Raw genomic sequence first — 22,116 nt, forward strand, 5'->3', positions numbered from 1 at the left:
CCAAGCAAGATCCGAGTTCAAGAGCAGCTTTATCCTCACCTTTAGTATTATACTTATTTATATCCCGCCTTTTTCCCAGACCGAGAGCCAAAGCGGGGGTTGCCATAGTTATAAATTCTATTTTGTGAAATCAGCTGAGAAGTCCAGCGGCTGTAAAAAGATGTGTGCTTTAAATATTTTCGAATGACATAATACCTGACAGTATCTTCTATTCAGAGCTTGCAGGGCAGCAGCTGAAGAAAAAGGGTTTTCTTGTGTGAGTTTCTTGTGGCTGATTAGCTGCTCTCTCTGTGCAAAGGTCAGAGGGGGCAGGGCTTCTGTTGAGGTAGGTGATTAGCTGTGGGAGGAGCTTATCAGAGCTTGCAGTTTGATCCATCTTTTAGATTTAGGGGAGCTAGTCTCAAACGTTTGTTGGGGGAGACCTAGGTTTTTTGGGGGGGATTTATTTGTCCTGTCTTCACGCTTTTTATGATGAAGGACCGCTGTAGTCACCCCCAACGACACGTTCTCAAGATGGAGGGTGAGGGAACAGCTGCAGTCGCCTGCGGTTCCTGCGCAATGTTTGCCATCTTGCCAAAGGTTGCAGGTAGCTTTACCTGCAGCAATTGCATGTTGATTGCCCTCTTAAAAGACAAAGTCCAGCAACTGGAGGAACGTGTAGCTACGCTCCAAAGAATTAGAGAGCTGGAGCTCTTCTTGGAAGCAACAGAGCACACCGTCTCCACCAAGGAGGAGACAGGGGACTCCCCTGAGAAGGAGGCTAGTTCACCAACACAGGAGCCAGATATATGGAGAAACGTGACTCAAAGAAGTAGGAGGCCCAGGGTTCGCTCTGATTGTTTAGAAATACGCAATCGCTTTGAGGTCCTTTCCCCTAGCATGGAAGACGAAGAGCAGACTCCATTTGAGGATCTCTCCCTCATTACAGTCGATCAGGTATATGAAGACGAGCAGCAAAGGCAGTCCTCAGGGAATGTGCAGGCGACCTTGGAACGGACAGCTCACGGAAGAACCCCGACCAGACCTAAGAGGAGGCGTGTAGTGGTGATAGGGGATTCCCTACTGAGGGGAACAGAAGCAGTGATCTGTGGGCCTGACAAGATGTCTCGGGAAGTGTGCTGTCTCCCCGGGGCTAAGATCCAAGATGTAACTGAACGACTGCAAGGAATCATAAAACCCACTGACAAATACCCCTTCCTCTTGGTTCATGTGGGAACCAATGACACTGCAAGCAATAGCCTCCAGAAGATTAAAAGAGACTACGAGGCTCTGGGCAGGAAATTGAAGCAATTAAATGCACAAATTGTCATCTCATCTGTCCTCCCAGTTGAACGACGTGGCCAAGGGAGAGAGGGGAAAATAGTGGAAGTGAACAGCTGGCTTCGCAAATGGTGTAAACAGGAACGGTTTGGATTCTTAGATCACGGACTGCAGTTTCTCGAAGATGGACTTCTGACAAGCGATGGGCTGCACCTCACAACGGTTGGGAGGAATGTTTTTGCCAAAAATCTCAGAAACCTCATCAGGAGGGCTTTAAACTGACTAATGTGGGGGAGGGAGACAGTGCTCCTGAAGGTGGGAGTCTATCAGTTGATGAAGATGATCATCCAAATGTCATAGACCGAATGGAGCAAACAGCACGCAGACCTAGTGGTGGGAGGAAAAAATCCTTAAATAAGAGGCACGGGGGAATGATTAATGGACTTCAATGTCTGTACACTAATGTGCAAAGCATGGGAAATAAACAAGATGAGCTTGAGCTCTTGGTACAGCAAACTAAATATGACATAATAGGAATCACTGAAACCTGGTGGGATAAGTCCCACGACTGGAATGTAATAATGGAGGGATACAATCTATTTCAGAGAAACAGACCAGACAAGAAAGGAGGAGGAGTGGCGTTATATGTCAGGGATGTGTATACCTGTGAAGAGATCCAAGATTTAGAACCTCAAAGCCAAAGTGAGAGCATTTGGGTCAAAATTAAGGGAGAGAAGAATAACAGTGACCTCATTGTGGGAGTTTACTATAGATCCCCAAGCCAAACGGAGGACATAGATGATGCCTTCCTGGAACAGATGGCCAAGCATGCAAAAGGAAGGGAGATAGTAGTAATGGGGGACTTCAATTACCCGGATATTTGTTGGATGTCTAACTCAGCCAAGAGCATAAGGTCAAACAGATTCCTCACTGGCCTTGCAGACAACTTCATTGTCCAGAAAGTGGGAGAAGCAATAAGAGGAACAGCCATTTTAGATCTGGTCCTAACCAATGTTGATGACCTGGTTAGTGGGGTAGAAGTGGAAGGATCATTAGGCGCGAGTGATCATGCTCTTCTGAAGTTTACTATAGAGCGGAAAGGAGCAGCCAAGCATACTAGGACTCAATTTCTTGACTTTAAGAAAGCCGACTTCATAAAACTTAGGGAAGTGCTGGGTGAGATCCCATGGACAGTAATACTAAAAGGAAAGGGAGTTCATGATGGCTGGGAGTTTGTTAAGAGGGAGATAGTAAAAGCACAACTTCAGGCAATACCAATGAGACGGAAACATGGAAGGTGCCTAAAGAAGCCAGGGTGGCTATCTAAAGAACTTTTAACTGAGTTAAGATTAAAAAAGGATGTGTACAAAAAAATAGAAAAGGGGGGAAACCACCAAAGAGGAATTCAAACAAATAGCCAGCACGTGTAGACACAAAGTCAGAAAAGCTAAAGCACAGAATGAACTCAAGCTTGCTAGAGAGGTTAAAAGCAACAAAAAAGGCTTTTATGGGTATGTTCGTAGCAAAAGGAAGAACAAAGAAACAGTGGGGTCACTCAGAGGAGAAGATGGTGAAATGCAAACAGGGGACACAGAAAGGGCTGAACTCCTCAATGCCTTCTTTGCCTCAGTTTTCTCCAATAAAGAAAACAATGCCTGACCCGAAGAATTTGAGCAAATGATTCAGCAGAGGAAACACAGCCCAGAATAACTAAGGAGATAGTACAAGAATACTTGGCTAGTCTAGATGTATTCAAGTCTCCAGGGCCAGATGAACTGCATCCAAGAGTATTAAAAGAACTGGCACATGTGATCTCAGAACCACTGGCAGTCATCTTTGAGAATTCCTGGAGAACAGGCGAAGTCCCGGCAGACTGGAGGAGGGCAAATGTTGTCCCTATTTTCAAAAAGGGGAAAAGAGAGGACCCAAATAATTACCGCCCAGTCAGTCTGACATCAATACCAGGGAAGATTCTGGAGCAGATCATTAAGCAAACAGTCTGTGAGCACCTAGAAAGGAATGCTGTGATCACCAATAGTCAGCATGGATTTCTGAAAAATAAGTCATGTCAGACTAACCTGATCTCATTTTTTGACAGAATTACAAGCCTGGTAGATGAAGGGAACGCAGTGGATGTAGCCTACCTTGATTTCAGCAAGGCATTTGACAAGGTGCCCCATGATATTCTTGCAAAGAAGCTGGTAAAATGCGGTCTTGACTATGCTACCACTCAGTGGATTTGTAACTGGCTGACTGACCGAACCCAAAGGGTGCTCATCAATGGTTCCTCTTAATCCTGGAGAAGAGTGACTAGTGGGGTGCCACAGGGTTCTGTCTTGGGCCCGGTCTTATTCAACATCTTTATCAACGACTTGGATGATGGACTCTAGGGCATCCTGATCAAATTTGCAGATGACACCAAACTGGGAGGGGTGGCTAACACCCCAGAGGACAGGATCACACTTCAAAATGACCTTGACAGATTAGAGAACTGGGCCAAAACAAACAAGATGAATTTTAACAGGGAGAAATGTAAAGTATTGCACTTGGGCAAAAAAAATGAGAGGCACAAATACAAGATGGGTGACACCTGGCTTGAGAGCACTACATGTGAAAAGGATCTAGGAGTCTTGGTTGACCACAAACTAGACATGAGCCAACAGTGTGACGCGGCAGCTAAAAAAAGCCAATGCAATTCTGGGCTGCATCAATAGGAGTATAGCATCTAGATCAAGGGAAGTAATAGTGCCACTGTACACGCTTTTCCAACAACACAAGAGGCGACTCTACACATGGACATCACCAGATGGGCAACATCGAAATCAGATTGATTATATTCTCTGCAGCCAAAGATGGAGAAGCTCTATACAGTCAGCAAAAACAAGACCTGGAGCTGACTGTGGCTCAGATCATCAGCTTCTTATAGCAAAATTCAAGCTCAAACTGAAGAAAGTAGGAAAAACCTCTGGGCCGGTAAGATACAATCTAAACCAAATCCCTTATGAACACACAGCGGAAGTGAGGAACAGGTTTCAGGATTTAGATTTGCCTGAAGAACTATGGGTGGAGGCTCGCAACATTATACAGGAGGCAGCAACTAAAACCATCCCAATGAAAAAGAAATGCGAGAAAGCAAAGTGGCTGTCCAACGAGGGCTTACAAATAGCGGGGGAGAGAAGGCAAGCAAAATGCGAGGGAGATAGTGAAAGATACAGGAAATTGAATGCAGATTTCCAAAGAATAGCAAGGAGAGACAAGAAGGCCTTCTTAAACGAGCAATGCAAAGAAATAGAGGAAAACAACAGAATAGGAAGAACCAGAGATCTGTTCAAGAAAATCGGAAATATGAAAGGAACATTTTGTACAAAGATCACCATAATAAAGGACAAAAGTGGTAAGGACCTAACAGAAGCAGAAGACATCAAGAAGAGGTGGCAAGAATACACAGAGGAATTATACCAGAAAGATATGGATGGCTCGTACACCCCAGGTAGTGTGGTTGCTGACCTTGAGCCAGACATCCTGGAGAGTGAAGTCAAACGGGCTTTAGAAAGCACTGCAAATAACAAGACCAGTGGAAGTGATGGTATTCCAGCTGAACTATTTAAAATTGTAAAAGATGATGCTGTTAAGGTGCTACACTCAATATGCCAGCAAGTCTGGAAAACTCAGCAGTGGCCGGAGGATTGGAGAAGATCAGTCTACATCCCAATCCCAAAGAAGGGCAGTGCCAAAGAATGCTCCAACTACCGCACAATTGCACTCATTTCACACGCTAGCAAGGTTATGCTTAAAATTCTACAAGGAAGGCTCAAGCAGTATGTGGACCGAGAACTCCCAGAACTGCAAGCCGGATTTCGAAGAGGCAGAGGAACCAGAGACCAAATTGCAAACATGCGCTGGATTATGGAGAAAGCTAGAGAGTTCCAGAAAGACATCTACTTCTGCTTTATTGACTATGCAAAAGCCTTTGACTGTGTCAACCACAGCAAACTATTGCAAGTTCTTAAAGAAATGGGAGTGCCTGATCACCTCATCTGTCTCCTAAGAAATCTCTATGTGGGACAAGAAGCTACAGTTAGAACTGGATATGGAACAACTGATTGGTTCAAAATTGGGAAAGGAGTACGACAAGGCTGTATATTGTGTCCCTGCTTATTTAACTTATATGCAGAATTCATCATGCCAAAGGCTAGGCTGGATGAATCCGAAGCCGGAATTAAGATAGCCGGAAGAAATATCAATAACCTCAGATATGCAGATGACACAACCTTGATGGCAGAAAGTGAGGAGGAATTAAAGAACCTTTATTGAGGGTGAAAGAGGAGAGCGCAAAATATGGTCTGAAGCTCAACATCAAAAAAACGAAGATCATGGCCACTGGTCCCATCACCTCCTGGCAAATAGAAGGGGAAGAAATGCAGGCAGTAAGAGATTTTACTTTCTTGGGCTCCATGATCACTGCAGATGGTGACAGCAGTCACGAAATTAAAAGACGCCTGCTGCTTGGGAGAAAGGCGATGGCAAACCTAGACAACATCTTAAAAAGCAGAGACATCACCTTGCCAACAAAGGTCCGTATAGTAAAAGCTATGGTTTTCCCAGTAGTGATGTATGGAAGTGAGAGCTGGACCATAAAGAAGGCTGATCACCGAAGAATTGATGCTTTTGAATTATGGTGCTGGAGGAGACTCTTGAGAGTCCCATGGACTGCAAGAAGATCAAACGTATCCATTCTTAAGGAAATCAGCCCTGAGTGCTCACTGGAAGGACAGATCGTGAAGCTGAGGCTCCAATACTTTGGCCACCTCATGAGAAGAGAAGACTCCCTGGAAAAGACCCTGATGTTGGGAAAGATGAAGGGCACAAGGAGAAGGGGACAACAGAAGATGAGATGGTTGGATGGTGTTCTTGAAGCTACCAGCATGAGTTTGATCAAACTGCGGGAGGCAGTGGAGGACAGAAGTGCCTGGCGTGCTCTGGTCCATGGGGTCACGAAGAGTCGGACACGACTAAACGACTAAACAACAACATTCTGCTCTGGTCAGACCTCACCTGGAGTACTGTGTCCAGTTCTGGGCACCACAGTTCAAGAAGGACACTGACAAACTGGAACGTGTCCAGCGGAGGGCAACCAAAATGGTCAAAGGCCTGGAAACGATGCCTTATGAGGAACGGCTAAGGGAGCTGGGCATGTTTAGCCTGGAGAAGAGGAGGTTAAGGGGTGATATGATAGCCATGTTCAAATATATAAAAGGATGTCACATAGAGGAGGGAGAAAGGTTGTTTTCTGCTGCTCCAGAGAAGCGGACACGGAGCAATGGATCCAAACTACAAGAAAGAAGATTCCACCTAAACATTAGGAAGAACTTCCTGACAGTAAGAGCTGTTCGACAGTGGAATTTGCTGCCAAGGAGTGTGGTGGAGTCTCCTTCTTTGGAGGTCTTTAAGCAGAGGCTTGACAACCATATGTCAGGAGTGCTCTGATGGTGTTTCCTGCTTGGCAGGGGGTTGGACTCGATGGCCCTTGTGGTCTCTTCCAACTCTATGATTCTATGATTCGATGAATAAAAAGAGTATAAAACATATGGTATATTTTATACTATAAAAAGGATTGCAAATAAGTCCCCATTCCTTGAGTCCATTTGAATGGCTTTTTGCTTTGGATTCTGAGTGTAACCTTCTTCCTGAGGGAAAAAGATTTCATTTAATTGCTCCAGTTTCCACCTGTGTGGTTCAAGGTCACCAGTGACTGCAGATATTGATTTTTAGCCACTGCATGATCTTCCAGCACTATACTCAAATTTCCAAAGGTGTCTTTATACTGGTAGTTTTCCTTAACTGTATTTTTGAGGTGAAAGGGTTCTGTTTTGCTTTGTAACCTAATAGTTTTTGCATTTCTTCCCTCATGGTGCTTTCTGTGATACGCTTTCGGCTCTGAATTGGCTACCTGGGCGGGCTGGGTGATACCTGGTTTTTAACACTGTGATCTATCAGCAGCTAAATATTGGGATATGCTGATACAACCACCACGCAAGTCATCTCCCCATTCCACAGAGTGAAACTCCCCACGTGCCCACTGGAACCTAACAAATTCAGCATGGAAACATTCTGTAGGGGCCCTGGTTGGTTGTGGCTGCCTGTGAAGTTTCTTTCTGCAGCTTTAAAAAGAAGAAGTAATGCATTTTAAATATTAGACTAGTGATGGGGAACCTCCAGCCTGCTTATTTGGCCTGCTAGGTCTCAGAGGTTGGCTCAGCAGGTTGTTTGGGGCAAAATTTGCCCATCATATGTGATGACAGGTGCAAGAAAGCTCAAGCTGTGGATACAAGGAAGAAGAATTGAGAATGCTTTAAGTGCACTCCCAATTTTTCCTTTGCATCAAGAAGTCACTGCTCTTTAAACTTGGCACCTTTTTTGTTGCACCACATTTAAAAAGGGCCAACTTTCTGATGCAAAGGAGGAACTGGTAATCCTGATTCTCTCCTTTGTAGCTGAGCCACCTGATGTCATATTAGTTTCAGCAAGTACACAACACTGCACACACGGAACCATTTTTCATGCCCAGTAGAAGAGCTGGACTCCAGACATCACTGCATAAAGCGGAATACAAGAATTCTGGAAAAAGCAGCAAACCATATTATCTAAACAACAAATGTTTCCTGTCTGAACATTCAGGCTCCTCCCATGACTTGAAGCTGTTACCCACATTTGACTTCTGTACTGTTCCAAGGAGTGTATTAGACGACATGGGAAGAATGAAAAAATACAGAGCTAATGGAACAGAACTAACAAATGGAGTTGCAGACTCTCACCTGCTAGGGAGCCAGCTAAGCCAGCATAATACTGCAGACACTGCCAAGATGTATCAATATCTATTCGGGCTTCAGTTATGGATTTGCCATTATTGATTGTTTCCAAGGTAGCTATTTCTTCCCTTCGCTCCTAGAATCCGAACAGAGACACAGTATGAATCAAACTATGCTAGCAGCAAGTGGAACTGGAATTAAGTGGCTGCCCAAGCTTCCTTTATATTCCACCAAAAGAAAGTCTGTGCCAAAAAAGCTAGAACTGCGAAGTGATATACATTTGTGCATATTTCTTTGTGCTCTATAATCAGCTATTTCTAGCCATTCATTTATTAAAATAATGTATATACCACTTTTGAAGCAGAACATGTCTAGGCAATGTGTACTATAATAACTGAAGACAATTCACTAAAACACTACATTTATAAACATTTATATCTGCTGTGTCTAAGGAACAAAAAAAAGGTACCGTATTTTTCGCCCTATAGGACGCACTTTTTCCCCTCCAAAAATGAAGGGGAAATGTGTGTGCGTCCTAAGGGGCAAATGCAGGCTTCAGGAAGCTATCCGCAAGCCTTGGGAGCCCGGCGGGACTTCCCTCGGGCTCCCAGGGCTTGCGGATGGCAGCTACTAAAAAAGCCTGCGGGCTTTTCAGGGAGGTGGAGAAATTCCCCCACCTCCCAGAAAAGCCAGGAGAAGCCGCACACTCTTTAAAGGGGTTGCGCGGCTTCTGCAGGCTTTTGCAAGTGAATCCCTCCACCTCCCAGAAAAGCCAGGAGAAGCCGTGCAGCCCTTTTAAAGAGCACACAGCTTCTGCCGGTTTTGCGGGAGGTGGGGGAATTCTGGCTTGGGAACAGCCTTGTTAGCCTCTGCAGGACAGCGGGGGGAAGGCACCCCACTGCCTTGCAGAGGCTTTGCGCGCAGCCGTCCCCAAGCTAAAAGAGCGAAACGGAGCCCTTTGTCTCGCTGCTCTGGCTTGGGAACAGCCTTCCTTTGTGTGCAGCCATCCCCAAGCTAGAAGAGCCAATAGAAGCTGCGCAGCCCCTTTAAAGAGCGCGTGGCTTCTGCGGGAGGTGGGGAAAACTCCCAGAGTTTGTCGGGGCTGGTGGGGGAAGGCTTGCGGATAGCAGCCTGTTCTGGGGGCTGGGGTCGGGGGAAGCTCGGGCTGGGGGGAAATAATATTTTTTTTCTTTATTCCCCCCCCCCCAAAAAAAAACTAGGTGCGTCCTATGAGCCGGTGCGTCCTATAGGGCGAAAAATATGGTACAACAGGAAGGCCTCTATGAACAGATACATTTTTAGTAGCCGGTAAAATAGCAGTACTTTTGGCCCCTGCTGGATGCTCAGGGTGTGTGTGGGGGGGGGGGACATTCCACAAGGTGAGCAGCACCATAGAGGAAACATGCAACTCCAAGTAGCTGTAACCTGTGTGTCGGCAGGACGTGGCAGGACCAAGAGGGCTTTTCTCTTGAACTGCTCTTATTTACTACCAGCAACCTCCTGCAATGAGCCTTTAAGCAACATGCAAAATAAAAACAAACATCAAAACATAGCAAAATACCAGTAAAGTACAAATAATTCAGAATAATGCAGTCAGCCAACAAGAATAAAAACCACCTTAACTCTTTTTGGTGAATTAAGCAATGGCTATATGGCAGAGGCATAACGGCAGCTATGATCCAAGGGCCTCCAAGCACATGTCATATAAAGCAGCTCTGAGCAGTATGATAAGGTTGGGAAGGCAAGGACACCCCAAGGCTTTCAATCTGAGCAAAGGTGACTTTTACTTACCTAGAGCTGTTAATAGGTTAGTGATTGACACAGCACTGCAAACCAGAGTCCACAAATCTGGCTTCCAGGGGCAAATGCACTTCCCTCTCTAGCAACCTCTTCTTCTATTGACACCTTGCACAAAATCTCCTCTCATTCTTCAAGTATTGCACAGAACTCAGGAGAAGAGAGAGGCCAGCAGCAACCACAAACTAGAGTTATTAAGCCAAGTCAAAACTGGTGGGCAATGGCTGAAAAGGTATCCCCTTGGAAAGCAGCCAACGCTGCCCGAGAGGAGGCTGGGCTGGCTCATGTGATTTTTAACACATACCCGGATTATCCTGGCAGCCTCCAGCAGGACAGTGCTCCGTTCCATGCCTGACTTCTGACTCCATATTTTAAAGGCAGCCTGTGCATTTTGCACAGCCAGATCTACTTCCTTCTCTCCAGAGAAGAGAAATTTGCCAATAACTCGCCCTGAAGGGAAAATAATAACAACAATAATAATTCAGGTTTCTAAAGCACAACTTGTTAGCATACCTCTGTTACAAAAAGCTTTTACAGAAGCAGGTCTTGCATTTTGATTTTATGTTACTATTACAGATTTATCTGAATGGCCACATTCCTTAATTTTTAAAAGCCACAATCCAGAAAGAGGATTATTATTTATTACATTTGTATACTGCCCTTCATCAACAGATCTCAGGAAGGTTCACAACATAAAAATATACTTCGACCAATGCACACTTAAAAACAAGCACCCAAGATAGTCCACATTCAGCAACAAGAAAAGCAGAATTCTGCACAATCATACTGATTAAGGAAGTTTAATTTGTAAATTGTTTGCTTTGCATAATGTATCCTGTTTCCACCAGTCGTTAGGAAGGTTAAAAGTGGAGGCAAAACTGGTTTCTCCTACATTTCCCCCCATGCTTTTACAGTTCTACGATGAGTTGACTGAAAATCTTTTGAGATGTCAATAGCTATTACTTACATGCTTAAATCTTATGTAACTGTAAGATCCAGAAACTTGGTAAAGAAAGTATTTTTCAGAGTTCTTGGAAAGCTGCCTTTTCTGCACTTGCAAGGGATTGGGCTTTCAGACTCCTCTTCCTCAGGCTGGTTCAGGCTGCCTGGTCAGGGTGGTTCTCACAGGTTACTCTGAGCTGTTTCTTCTTCTTCTTCTTCTTCTTCTTCTTCTTCTTCTTCTTCTTCTTCTTCTTCTTCTTCTTCTTCACATTTGTGCCACTGTCCATTTCAACTAGCTTCCCGCCACTCTCAGCAAGCTCTCAGTCTATCGTCTCTTTCTTCTTCTTCCTTGATTTCTGCTTGTAGCTCTGAAGAGTCTGAGGGAGATGAGGCTACTGCTCCGTGTTCCCCAACACTCTCCATGACCTTCTTTGTCTGGCTCCACTGGGACGACTTCTTTTACACTTTCCTTTCCAGCAACCCACATAGTTATACTTCCAGGCCTGGGGATTTTTCTCATGGGGCTTGCTGTGAGTGTCCAGTAAGACTCGCCTTAATCATCATCGTCTTCTGGGCAGCTTTCGGGACAAGCCCCTACTTGTGAGCGTAGGTGTCTTTTCCATTATCACATGCTTGATTTTTGGCATAACTCCATGACTGCAAGTACTGCAGTTGTCATCAAGGTACTGGCTGTGCAAATGGCCTCTCCTTTTGTGCTGATAACAACTTTCTTATGGACTTTGAGGCTGTCTTCATACCACAGCAGGCCAGGTCACATGCTCTTTTCACCATAACAAACGGCGTTCACTGCATTGCCCTTCATAACCAGTCGCTTGTAGGATGTCTTTTTTTTAAATATAATTTTTATTAGCAGGCCAATCAAATCACATTATTTCCAAATCACATTAGTTCCAAATTATACAGCCAGATTTTTAAATTTTTGTTGGGGGTACCCATATTTCAAGCTCCGAACAGGGGTCCAAGCATCACTTATATTGCTGCTTTAATTAGACAGTTCTATCCAGTTCTTTCCAGATAGTCTCTTTATTACTTTCCTCATCTGCTTGTTGTTATCATATATTCCTTTCTTTGCGATCTCTGATAAACTTCACAAGCGGGTTGAAAACAAACATCCTCTGTGTGGGTTTTATACTCTCCAAAAATCATATCACATAAGGACAGACGCCATTTCCACACCTCCGTAAAAAACTTTCCCTCAGCCTGTCCGTTGATTTTCCCAGGCTTGCCAAGCATATCTCAGAGGGCTCTGCCAGGTCTAGATCACATTCCAATCACCATTCACACTCCGATGACCCTGGTCCTCCCCCCCCCGTCCTTCTTAGGCAAGCCTGTCTTGGCGAGACGCCATTTAAAACTGCGTCATAAAACTTTCCTCCATTCTCCGATGTTTACCAATCCTCTCTTTGATCAATAATTCACTCCACACAGTTCTTGAATTCCTGCTTGTGATTAATAAATTGCAACGATTCTTCTCTCTGGGGTGGAGGGTTATTAATACTCACATAAGGCAAAAAAAAAAAAGTTTTTTCCTCCACCCCCTTTCCGTTTCACTCCAAACATACCAGTCTCTTAATGGTGATTCATCACTTGATTTATTTGTCCCGCCCGTCGCTCCGCTCACAGAGATCCATTAATCAGCAGTCTTTACTCCCGATCTTTGCTTGATGTATGTGCTTTAGCTTCTTTCCAATTATATATTTACAATTATATATTTCGAGCTAAAGCGAACCAGTGCGCTGATTGGAGACAGCGTCAGGAAGAGCTGACTTCACCCGAGGGCTTGTGCCAAGTGTCCGCACCCCCTTCTTTCGAATCTGGGGGTGAATTATGGACACCGCTGGCAAGGCAGTCCCCCCCCATCTCCTTGGGGGGGGCCGGGAAGGCTGCATACTTTCCATTTTGTTGTTGTTGTTTAGTTGTTTAGTCGTGTCCGACTCTTCGTGACCCCATGGACCAGAGCACGCCAGGCACTATTGTCTTCCACTGCCTCCCACAGTTTAGTCAAACTCATGCTGGTAGCTTCGAGAACACTATCCAACCATCTCGTTCTCTGTCGTCCCCTTCTCCTTGTGCCCTCCATCTTTCTGTACATCAGGGTCTGTTCCAGGGAGTCTTCTCTTCTCATGAGGTGGCCAAAGTATTGGAGTCTCAGCTTCAGGATCTGTCCTTCCAGTGAGCACTCAGGGCTGATTTCCTTCAGAATGGAGAGGTTGGATCTTCTTGCAGTCCATGGGACTCTCAAGAGTCTCCTCCAGCACCATAATTCAAAAGCATCAATTCTTCGGTGATCAGCCTTCTTTATGGTCCAGCTTTCACTTCCATACATCACTACTGGGAAAACCATAGCTTTTACTATACGGACCTTGGTTGGCAAGGTGATGTCTCTGCTTTTTAAGACGCTGTCTAGGTTTGCCATCGCCTTCCTCCCAAGAAGCAGGCGTCTTTTAATTTCGTGGCTGCTGCCACCATCTGCAGTAATCATGGAGCCCAAGAAAGTAAAATCTCTCACTGCCTGCATTTCTTCCCCTTCTATTTGCCAGGAGGTGATGGGACCAGTGGCCATGATCTTCTTTTTTTTGATGTTGAGCTTCAGACCATATTTTGCGCTCTCCTCTTTCACCCTCATTAAAAGGTTCTTTAATTCCTCCTCACTTTCTGCCATCAAGGTTGTGTCATCCGCATATCTGAGGTTGTTGATATTTCTTCCGGTAATCTTAATTCCGGCTAGGGATTCATCCAGTCCAGCCTTTCACATGATGAATTCTGCATATAAGTTAAATAAGCAGGGAGACAATATACAGCCTTGCCGTACTCCTTTCCCAATGTTGAACCATTCAGTTGTTCCATATCCAGTTCTAACTGTAGCTTCTTGTCCCACATAGAGATTTCTTAGGAGACAGATGAGGTGATCAGGCACTCCCATTTCTTTAAGAACTTGCTATAGTTTGCTGTGGTCGACAGAGTCAAAGGCTTTTACATAGTCAATGAAGCAGAAGTAGATGTCTTTCTGGAACTCTCTAGCTTTCTCCATAATCCAGCGCATGTTTGCAATTTGGTCTCTGGTTCCACTGCCCTTTCGAAATCCAGCTTGCACTTCTGGGAGTTCTCGGTCCACATACTGCTTAAGCCTGTCTTGTAGAATTTTAAGCATAACCTTGCTAGCGTGTGAAATGAGTGCAATTGTGCGGTAGTTGGAGCATTCTTTGGCACTGCCCTTCTTTGGGATTGGGATGTAGACTGATCTTCTCCAATCCTCTGGCCACTGCTGAGTTTTCCAAACTTGCTGGCATATTGAGTGTAGCACCTTAACAGCATCATCTTTTACAATTTTAAATAGTTCAGCTGGAATACCACTTCCACTGGCCTTGCTATTTGCAGTGCTTTCTAAGGCCCGTTTGACTTCACTCTCCAGGATGTCTGGCTCAAGGTCAGCAACCACACTACCTGGGGTGTACGAGCCATCCATATCTTTCTGGTATAATTCTTCTGTGTATTCTTGCCACCTCTTCTTGATGTCTTCTGCTTCTGTTAGGTCCTTACCACTTTTGTCCTTTATTACGGTAATCTTTGTATGAAATGTTCCTTTCATATCTCCAATTTTCTTGAACAGATCTCTGGTTCTTCCCATTCTGTTGTTTTCCTCTATTTCTTTGCATTGCTCGTTTAAGAAGGCCTTCTTGTCTCTCCTTGCTATTTTTTGGAAATCTGCATTCAATTTCCTGTATCTTTCACTATCTCCCTCGCATTTTGCTTGCCTTCTCTCTCCCGCTATTTGTAAGGCCTCATTGGACAGCCACTTTGCTGTCTTGCATTTCTTTTTCATTGGGATGGTTTTTGTTGCTGTCTCCTGTATAATGTTGCGAGCCTCCATCCATAGTTCTTCAGGCATTCTGTCCAGCAAATCTAGATCCTTAAACCTGTTCCTCACTTCCACTGTGTATTCATAAGGGATTTGGTTTAGATTGTATTTTGCTTGAATTTTGCTATAAGAAGCTGATGATCTGAGCCACAGTCAGCTCCAGGTCTTGTTTTTGCTGACTGTATAGAGCTTCTCCGTCTTTGGCTGCAGAGAATATAATCAATCTGATTTTGATGCTGCCCATCTGGTGATGTCCATGTGTAGAGTCGTCTCCTGTGTTGTTGGAAAAGAGTGTTTGTGATAACCAGCTTGTTCTCTTGACAGAACTCTATTAGCCTTTGCCCTGCTTCGTTTTGATCTCCCAAGGCCAAACTTGCCAGTTGTTCCTTTTATCTCTTGATTCCCTACTTTAGCATTCCAGTCCCCTATAACGAGAAGAACATCCTTCTTTGGTGTCACTTCTATAAGGTCTTGTAAGTCTTCATAAAATTGGTCAATTTCAGTTTCTTCAGCACCAGTAGTTGGTGCATAAACTTGGATTACTGTGATGTTAAAAGGTCTGCCTTGGATTCGTATTGAGATCATTCTATCATTTTTGAGATTGCATCCCTGTACAGCTTTCGCCACTCTTTTGTTGACTATGAGGGCCACTCCATTTCTTTCAAGCCCCTTCGCCACGGCAAGGCAGTGATCCATGAAGGGGGTACTTCCCATAGCAGCCTCTTAATTACCTCGTGTGGGTCGGAGAGATGTTATTGTCGGCCATCTTCCAATGCGCCACCTGGTGGCCCCCGTCGCTTGTAGGATGTCAGCAGCTTCTCCAAGGGGAAGATCACCCTCCTGAGAGAAGTCTCATACTTGCTGTTGTCATATTGCCACTAGGCATCCAGCACTGTCCTTCTCTCCCATGACCCCAGATCACACTTGCCAAAGCTCCTGCTTCTGACCTGCCACTCTCGGCAGCGAGCCCAGGTGCACACATAGCATCCAGATGCAGGTCCTGGCTGCACAGCTCACCCAGAAAGTACCCAATCTTCTTTCTGGTTCATATTCATATGCATGTGGCTTGCTCAATGCACACAATGAGACCCCCAGGCACTTTGGGGTCCAGCGTGCCACTGTGCAGTCTTCTCAACATGGAGGATGCAGCAGACCCAGACCACCACTTCATAGAAGAAGGGCTGGGAGGCTTGTTCTAATTGATGAAGCCCATCCTTACACACTCGCCAATCACTCTCCTTAAGAGATTGCAACCAGAAGGAAGGAGAGTGTAGCATGCTGTCCTCACTTTCAGCTTGTCAAAGTTCTTGAGAAGTAAAGGCCATTGTGATATGTCCAATTGAGCCTCTCTGGATTCAGGCTTGACAAGGAATTCTTCTGAATATTGTACATCAGCAACTATTTATCGGGCAGGGTTTCTATTCTTTCTTTTTCCTATGCTTCTTAAGAGACAGAGTGTGGTTCATCTATTATCTTCTGCATAGGACTGCAGGCTCTGTGCTGAACAGGAAAAGCTATTTATTCTGCAACATGGCCTACCAAGAGGAAAAGCTTGAAGCGTCCCATCACACCCATGCCTGCACCAGAGGTAGGCAATTCATGGCCCTTGGCCTAATTTCATGAAAGTGGCGAGGGGGAAAACTGGAAGAAAAGGGCAGGCAGAAACTCACTTACAGCTCTGTCCCTGCTCACCTTTAGCAGGGTAATTAGCCATAAGAACACAAACTGATGTTCAAGACTAAAGTATTATAAATTTGGTTCTTTGGTGTCAATGAACAAGATAATAATTAAAAATAAAATAAGCTTATATAAGCAATATTCTATGCCAATTAAATTGGGTGGGAAATGGTCTGACTTCTCAGACACGTTGGAAACTCAGCAACCTCTATCCCATTTGATGGCACTGCAATGGCATCAGGACACTTTGGTTTATGATGGAAAATGCATTACCACAGATTTTTTTAAATTGCCTTTTCTCCCCAAATAGTTTTATTGAGTAATATAACAAGCCAAGTTCAATATTTGCTTGTTGTTGATTTGCTAACTGTAGCAAGAAAGTGATTTGCCAAATATTTGACACTGCACATCTCTGAAGAAATTGCTCCAAAAGGTTTGTATTGAAAACAGGACCTGACATTATATTGTGTAGACAGACATATAAAGAGACATACATAGTCATACACAGGGAACTGAATAAATGGTGTTTATTTATTCATTATTAGAGAGGGGGGAATCCATGCTTGAGGGAAAATGATACAGTAAAGTATCAATGATTTTTGGTAAATGACAGACAATAAGACTCTCTAACTTATCATAGAATCATAGAGTTGGAAAGGATTCTGAGATTCATGTAGTCCAACCCCCTACAATGCAGGAATCGCTGCTTAAAGCATTCCTGACAGATAGCCACTCAGCCTCTGCTTAAAAACCTCCAAGGAAGGAGAGTCTACCACCTCTTGTGGGAGACCGTTCCACTGCCAAACAGGTTACTGTCAAAAAGTTTTTCCAGATGTTTATTTGGAATCTCCCTTCTGGTAACATGAATCCATTGGTTCAAGTCCTACCCTTCAAAGCAGGAGAAAACAAGCTTGCTTCATCTTCCATATGGCAGCTCTTAAGATATTTGAAAATGGCAATCCTATTTCTTCTCAGTCTCCTCTTTTCCAGGCTCCCTCAACTGATCCTCATAAGGGTCCTCATAAGGGTCTGGAAGCTGGGCTTGATTACCTTGGTCACCCTCCCTTGCATATGTTCCAGCTTGTTAACATCCTTCTTAAACTGTGATGCTGAGAACTGGACACCACAAGCAGGGATGAAACTAGACTTGATTTCACCTGGGTCAAAAACAAGGTTTTAGGAGCCTCAATGGCGCCCCTCTGAAGACTTCACCCGGGGCAAAAAACCCCTGGCTAGCCTTACCATAGCTATGGCTCTGCCACAATGCAGAATAGAGCAATTCTATTGCTTCCCTTGTTTGGGTCACTACACATGTGTTGATGCAGCCTAGAATAGCATTCCCTTTTTTTGCTGCTGCATCACTCATGTTTAGCATGTGGTCTACTAAGACCCCTAGATCCTTTTCACATGAACGTCTTATAGTTGACCAGGTGTCTTATAGTTAGTTGTGCAGCTGGTTATTCCTGCCTAAGTGTAGAACCTTAAATTTGTCCCAACTGAAATTCATTCTGTTAGCTTGGGCCCAGTTTTCCAGTCTGTTAAGGTCATCTTGAATCCTGATTCTGTCTTCTGTGGCATTAGCTCCCCCTCCCAGTTTGGTGTTTTATACAAATTTGATGAGCATCCTCTCAATTCTTTCATCCAAGTCATTAACAAAGACACTGACCAACATCTTTATAAACATCTTTATCATTTATTATTGTTACAGCAAATACAATAGTTTAAAAAATACATGTGTCTGGACAAAAACCTGTACTCTACTGTCTCCATTATTTGCAAATCTTGCATATCAGCCCTCAGCCACATTTTTTTTTACCAATCAGCAAATTCAAAGTTCAAGCATTAAAAAATAAACAATTCAGAATGCACCTTGGCACGAGTGCAGCCAGCCAACAGCTTCAAAGGTCATAGATTCCTGTTTCTTCTGGTTGGAATAAATCTAAGCCAGAAACTTATTTGAATAATGTAAATAGTGATGTTAAATTCTCGAGAATAATCTTTTGGAGAAAATTCTTGAGAATATTCTCAATTAATGAAAATATTGGAGAATTTTCATTTAAAATAGTAGAATATGGCACCTTGTACCATTGAATGGCACTGCAAAAAACCAGTTACTGGCACTAAATAAAAATACAGAAACAACAACTGTTTAAATCAAGGCCACCTCACATGCTGTTACACATAATTGTATAGGCCTAGGTATTTTAAGTGTATTAAAGCTACTTTCTGTAAAAATAATCACACTGTATGGCCAAGGGTATAGAATTGCTAAGAATAAGATCACACCAAAATAGAAAAAAGGCTATTACATACAATTGAAATACATATGAATTCAAATGTTCATCATATTAAATGAAAAGCACTTTTAAAACTAAAAAAAATTGTTTTCTGTAGCTCACATTTCAAAACTGCCAATGGTGAATGACACAAGGCCCAGTAATGTAACTGGATCAAAAAAATCATTCTTCATTACTTACACTGCCAATATCACAGCTTGACTTATTATTTACTAGGTTTTTTAAATGAGTGTTGTAAAACTGGTTCTTACACTAGAATTTACAGTTTGTGGAGTGGAATTTTCCAGTAGAGAATATTCTCGAGAATATTCTCATTCTCGATAATATTCTCACCTCACATCACTGAATGTGAATGCTATCTAAAATGCCAAGTCAATAGCAAATTGGTGTACTACAGAGTCTGAGGTGGGGATTCCAAAGCCACCTTTTGCAGCAACTGGGCTGCACTCCCTGAAGCCCACATCCCCCCAGAACATCACCCTGGAGATAATTACCAGTTGCTGGTTCATACGTCTCCTCGCTGTGATCTCCATCCACAGGCTCAATGCGGGCACCCTCTCGGTAGTTGAGGGGCTGCTGCAGCTGAAATGTGCCAGTGATGGTGCTCATTGCTGCACCACGGAGCAGACCAGGAAAACCAGGGAGAATGAGTGAGAAGCGGGGACTGTGAAGCATCTGACAGCTGGCAAGCAGGAACAAGGCTGCATTGGACAGAAGAGAGGCCTATCAACCTCTGCTCCCGTAAAGCAGCAGGCAAGGTACCTGGGAATCCGCCTACTGCTGTGTCATTTATCTGAAAGATTTATATACTGCCCTCCATAGAGCTACCAGGACAGTTCACAAAAACAAAACACACTATCTTATCAAGTTTTACCCTTCAAATAATTTCAAGCATGTCTATAAAACACAGAGCCATGTACAATCCACTTTTAAACCCTCCTATTATTTTACGCAATTGGCTACAGATTGTCCCCAAGAGATAGGCCACACAAATCAGCCAACAGAGGGAAGGCTCCTTTCACCTTGTGCCGAGTGAAATCCAGTTGCTCAGAGCCACTCCAGAGGAGTAGAGGAGCACTGTGGGAGAGGGCCTAAGCAAGAGCAGCAAAAGCTTCCTGAAGACTCCTGCATCCATATGGGTGCTGTGTGCAGGGTGGCCCTCCAAACTGGCTCTGGAAGGGGTCAGGGGAACCCCCCAGAACAGCCCATGGGGGTGGGGGAGGGGACGGAGATTAGAGTACGGTGTTGAGAATCTTTTGCAAGCTGTTTTGAGGCTCCACAAATGATGCATCTAACTGCATGGGTGAAGGATTGAGGGTGGCCCAAAAGCTTCCTGTGGGGTGTATACCCCTATCTCTTACTCTTTTTTACAGTTTGTTCACAGAGCTAAAATTCCCAACACAACAAAGGTTCCAAATGCACATTAAATGCATGGCTGTGGATATGACTGGGTCAAATGTGATTCAACAGCATCTCACAGAGACTCACATCAAGGTGAGTGTCAGGATTTGGAGCAGTCCCAACATTATTTTAGTGTGCATACCCCCTATTCCTTCATCATGTCTATATACCACAATATCAGGGGCAGGGGCACAGCCCCTGACAGGTTCTTCTTCTCAGAACCACATTTGGCCAGAGGCTATTCAATACTGTCTCATGGAAGACACTCCCCTGGAGCAAAGTTTTATTGTGGCCCTAAGCTGATTTGGGAGGAGGGGGCACATATTAAGTCCTTATCGTTTTCTACATATTTTAGTAATTATTGGTGGGAAGAGAGCAAAAGCAATGAGTTAAGGGAGTTTAAAGCATGAAAATCCATATGCTCAAGAGTATTTTACTTTGTTTCTTGAAGTTGGAAGTGCTTTTCTGATAAAACTCCACAGGCGCAGAGAATATTCTTAGAATCTATGAAAGCTCACGCCATGACCAATTGGCTGGTCCTTAAAACACCACCAGGCTTGCTTTATGGCGCTTTGGGGGGCGGGGGGGGGGCTACAGCGCCAAACACGGCTTTGCTGCAAGGTCCTCCCTGACTCCCAACACCATTTCATTTCCCGCTTTCGGCCCAAGCGAGGCAGCGCCGCCCAGCTCCCATTGCCTCCTCTGCAGCGGCCCCGCCAGGCGGAAACGCCCCTCTCTCTCCACAGGCCTCCCGCCTTTAACCACCGAGGCCTCTTCGAAGCTGGCGGGAGGGGGGGGGGCTTAGAAACACCTCCCTTCGGGGTCGGGGGGGGCGTCGCAAGTCCTCGGGCAGGAGAAAGCGAGCAACCTACTGAACCACAGTAATGAGAGCGGCCCCTTGGCGCCCCCCTCGGCGGGACGCCCTTCGCAGGCCCCGGCCAGGGAACGGGGAGGCCCGTCGCGGAAAGCCCAGCGGGGCCTCCAAGCGCTTCTCCGGGCGCCGCCGCAGGCGAAGGGGCTTCCCGGCCGGCTGCCCTGGGGGCGCGGTGGGACCCCCCCCCCGTGGGACCCCCTCCCCTCTCCCGCGACCCTCACTCACTCCGCCTCCTGGCAACGTCCGCGCAGCCCCGGGAGCGGCCGAGGGAGCAGGCGGGGCGGGGCGGGGGGGCGGCCCTTGGCGAGCGCGGCGCGGGAGGGGCCGCCAGGACCCCGCCCCCCGCCCCGCCTCCTCACCTGAATCGGGGTTTCCTTTGGGGCAGAGAGAGGATCCAGGCAGGTTTGAAGACTTGCGTGTTGAGGGGAAACCATCCGAGACACAGCAGCTCTTTTTGTTGCCCCCAAATTCGTGTCCCCCAAACTGCGTCGTGCGCACTTTCTGCTGTCCCAATAGGGAGAATCTAGGCAGCGCAGTTCTCTACCCGTCTACTCAGAAATAAGAAATAAGCTGAGATCCATGAGACTCACTCCCAGGTAACTGCAACCTAAACCCGGTGCTCTTCTAAATGGTTTTTTTTTAGCAATTATATTAATGCATACCAAAAATGAATAAAAAGAAATGTTTGCACACAAGTTATTACAATAATGAAAACCTATTGTACAGTTGTATCTTATCTTGATAAGTGCGATAAAGCTCATTGTTATATCAACTTATTTGGCTGGTTATTAGTAGCTCTTCTATAGGAAGTTAACTTATACTTTGTTATGGCAGTCCATACTGCTCTGAGATTTTTCCAATTTTACGCTGCACAGTTTCGCAGCAATAAGATTTGTTACCATTTCCAAATCATTTAATACTGTGTTTTAAAGTATCCTAATAAAGTTCTGTGTTTGCAAGGCTACGATGCACTGTTCTCCTCTCCTCTGCTCTCCAGGACCCTAAAGCACCCCTTATTTCAAATTAATTGAATTTGGGGCAGTTCAAGATGTTTTACATGATGCTGCTGGCAGATCTTTTTTTGCCAAAAGGGAGATTAACTACTGTAACTCTAGCTTCTGTTTACTGACCCAGTGAGGGGCAAACCCCCTTTCTAAAAACAACCCTTCAAACTCTGAT

The 22,116-nt window shown here is 44.9% G+C and overlaps 1 protein-coding gene, 1 long non-coding RNA gene and 1 pseudogene across 7 annotated transcripts in view; all 3 read right to left on the minus strand.

Annotated features, from left to right (window-relative positions):
• ALDH9A1 (aldehyde dehydrogenase 9 family member A1) overlaps positions 1 to 22,116 on the minus strand; it is a 41,693-nt gene that overhangs the window by 6,415 nt on the left and 13,162 nt on the right. For 2 of the 6 annotated variants that reach the window (XM_053391030.1, XM_053391025.1), the window contains exons 1-4: positions 21,163 to 21,271; positions 19,157 to 19,363; positions 10,171 to 10,316; positions 8,076 to 8,205 (exon numbers count right to left, since the gene is read on the minus strand). In XM_053391030.1, coding sequence (XP_053247005.1) covers positions 8,076 to 8,205; positions 10,171 to 10,316; positions 19,157 to 19,337 — 457 coding nt within the window. In that variant the 5' untranslated portion in view covers positions 19,338 to 19,363; positions 21,163 to 21,271. Of the gene's footprint in view, positions 1 to 8,075; positions 8,206 to 10,170; positions 10,317 to 19,156; positions 19,364 to 20,500; positions 20,633 to 21,162; positions 21,272 to 21,296; positions 21,414 to 22,116 lie in introns of those variants that run through there. The other 4 variants (XM_053391027.1, XM_053391026.1, XM_053391029.1 and 1 more) reach the window with 3 other exon arrangements.
• LOC128415165 (uncharacterized) lies at positions 10,917 to 12,842 on the minus strand. The gene is made up of 2 exons (XR_008330878.1): positions 11,078 to 12,842; positions 10,917 to 11,029 (listed from the first exon to the last, which is right to left on the minus strand). It is a non-coding gene; the product is annotated as an uncharacterized LOC128415165 (long non-coding RNA).
• On the minus strand, positions 15,412 to 19,150 carry LOC128415161 (H/ACA ribonucleoprotein complex subunit DKC1-like; annotated as a pseudogene).

This window comes from Podarcis raffonei, chromosome 6, assembly GCF_027172205.1.
Source record: "Podarcis raffonei isolate rPodRaf1 chromosome 6, rPodRaf1.pri, whole genome shotgun sequence".
NCBI classification, from domain to species: Eukaryota; Metazoa; Chordata; class Lepidosauria; order Squamata; family Lacertidae; genus Podarcis; species Podarcis raffonei.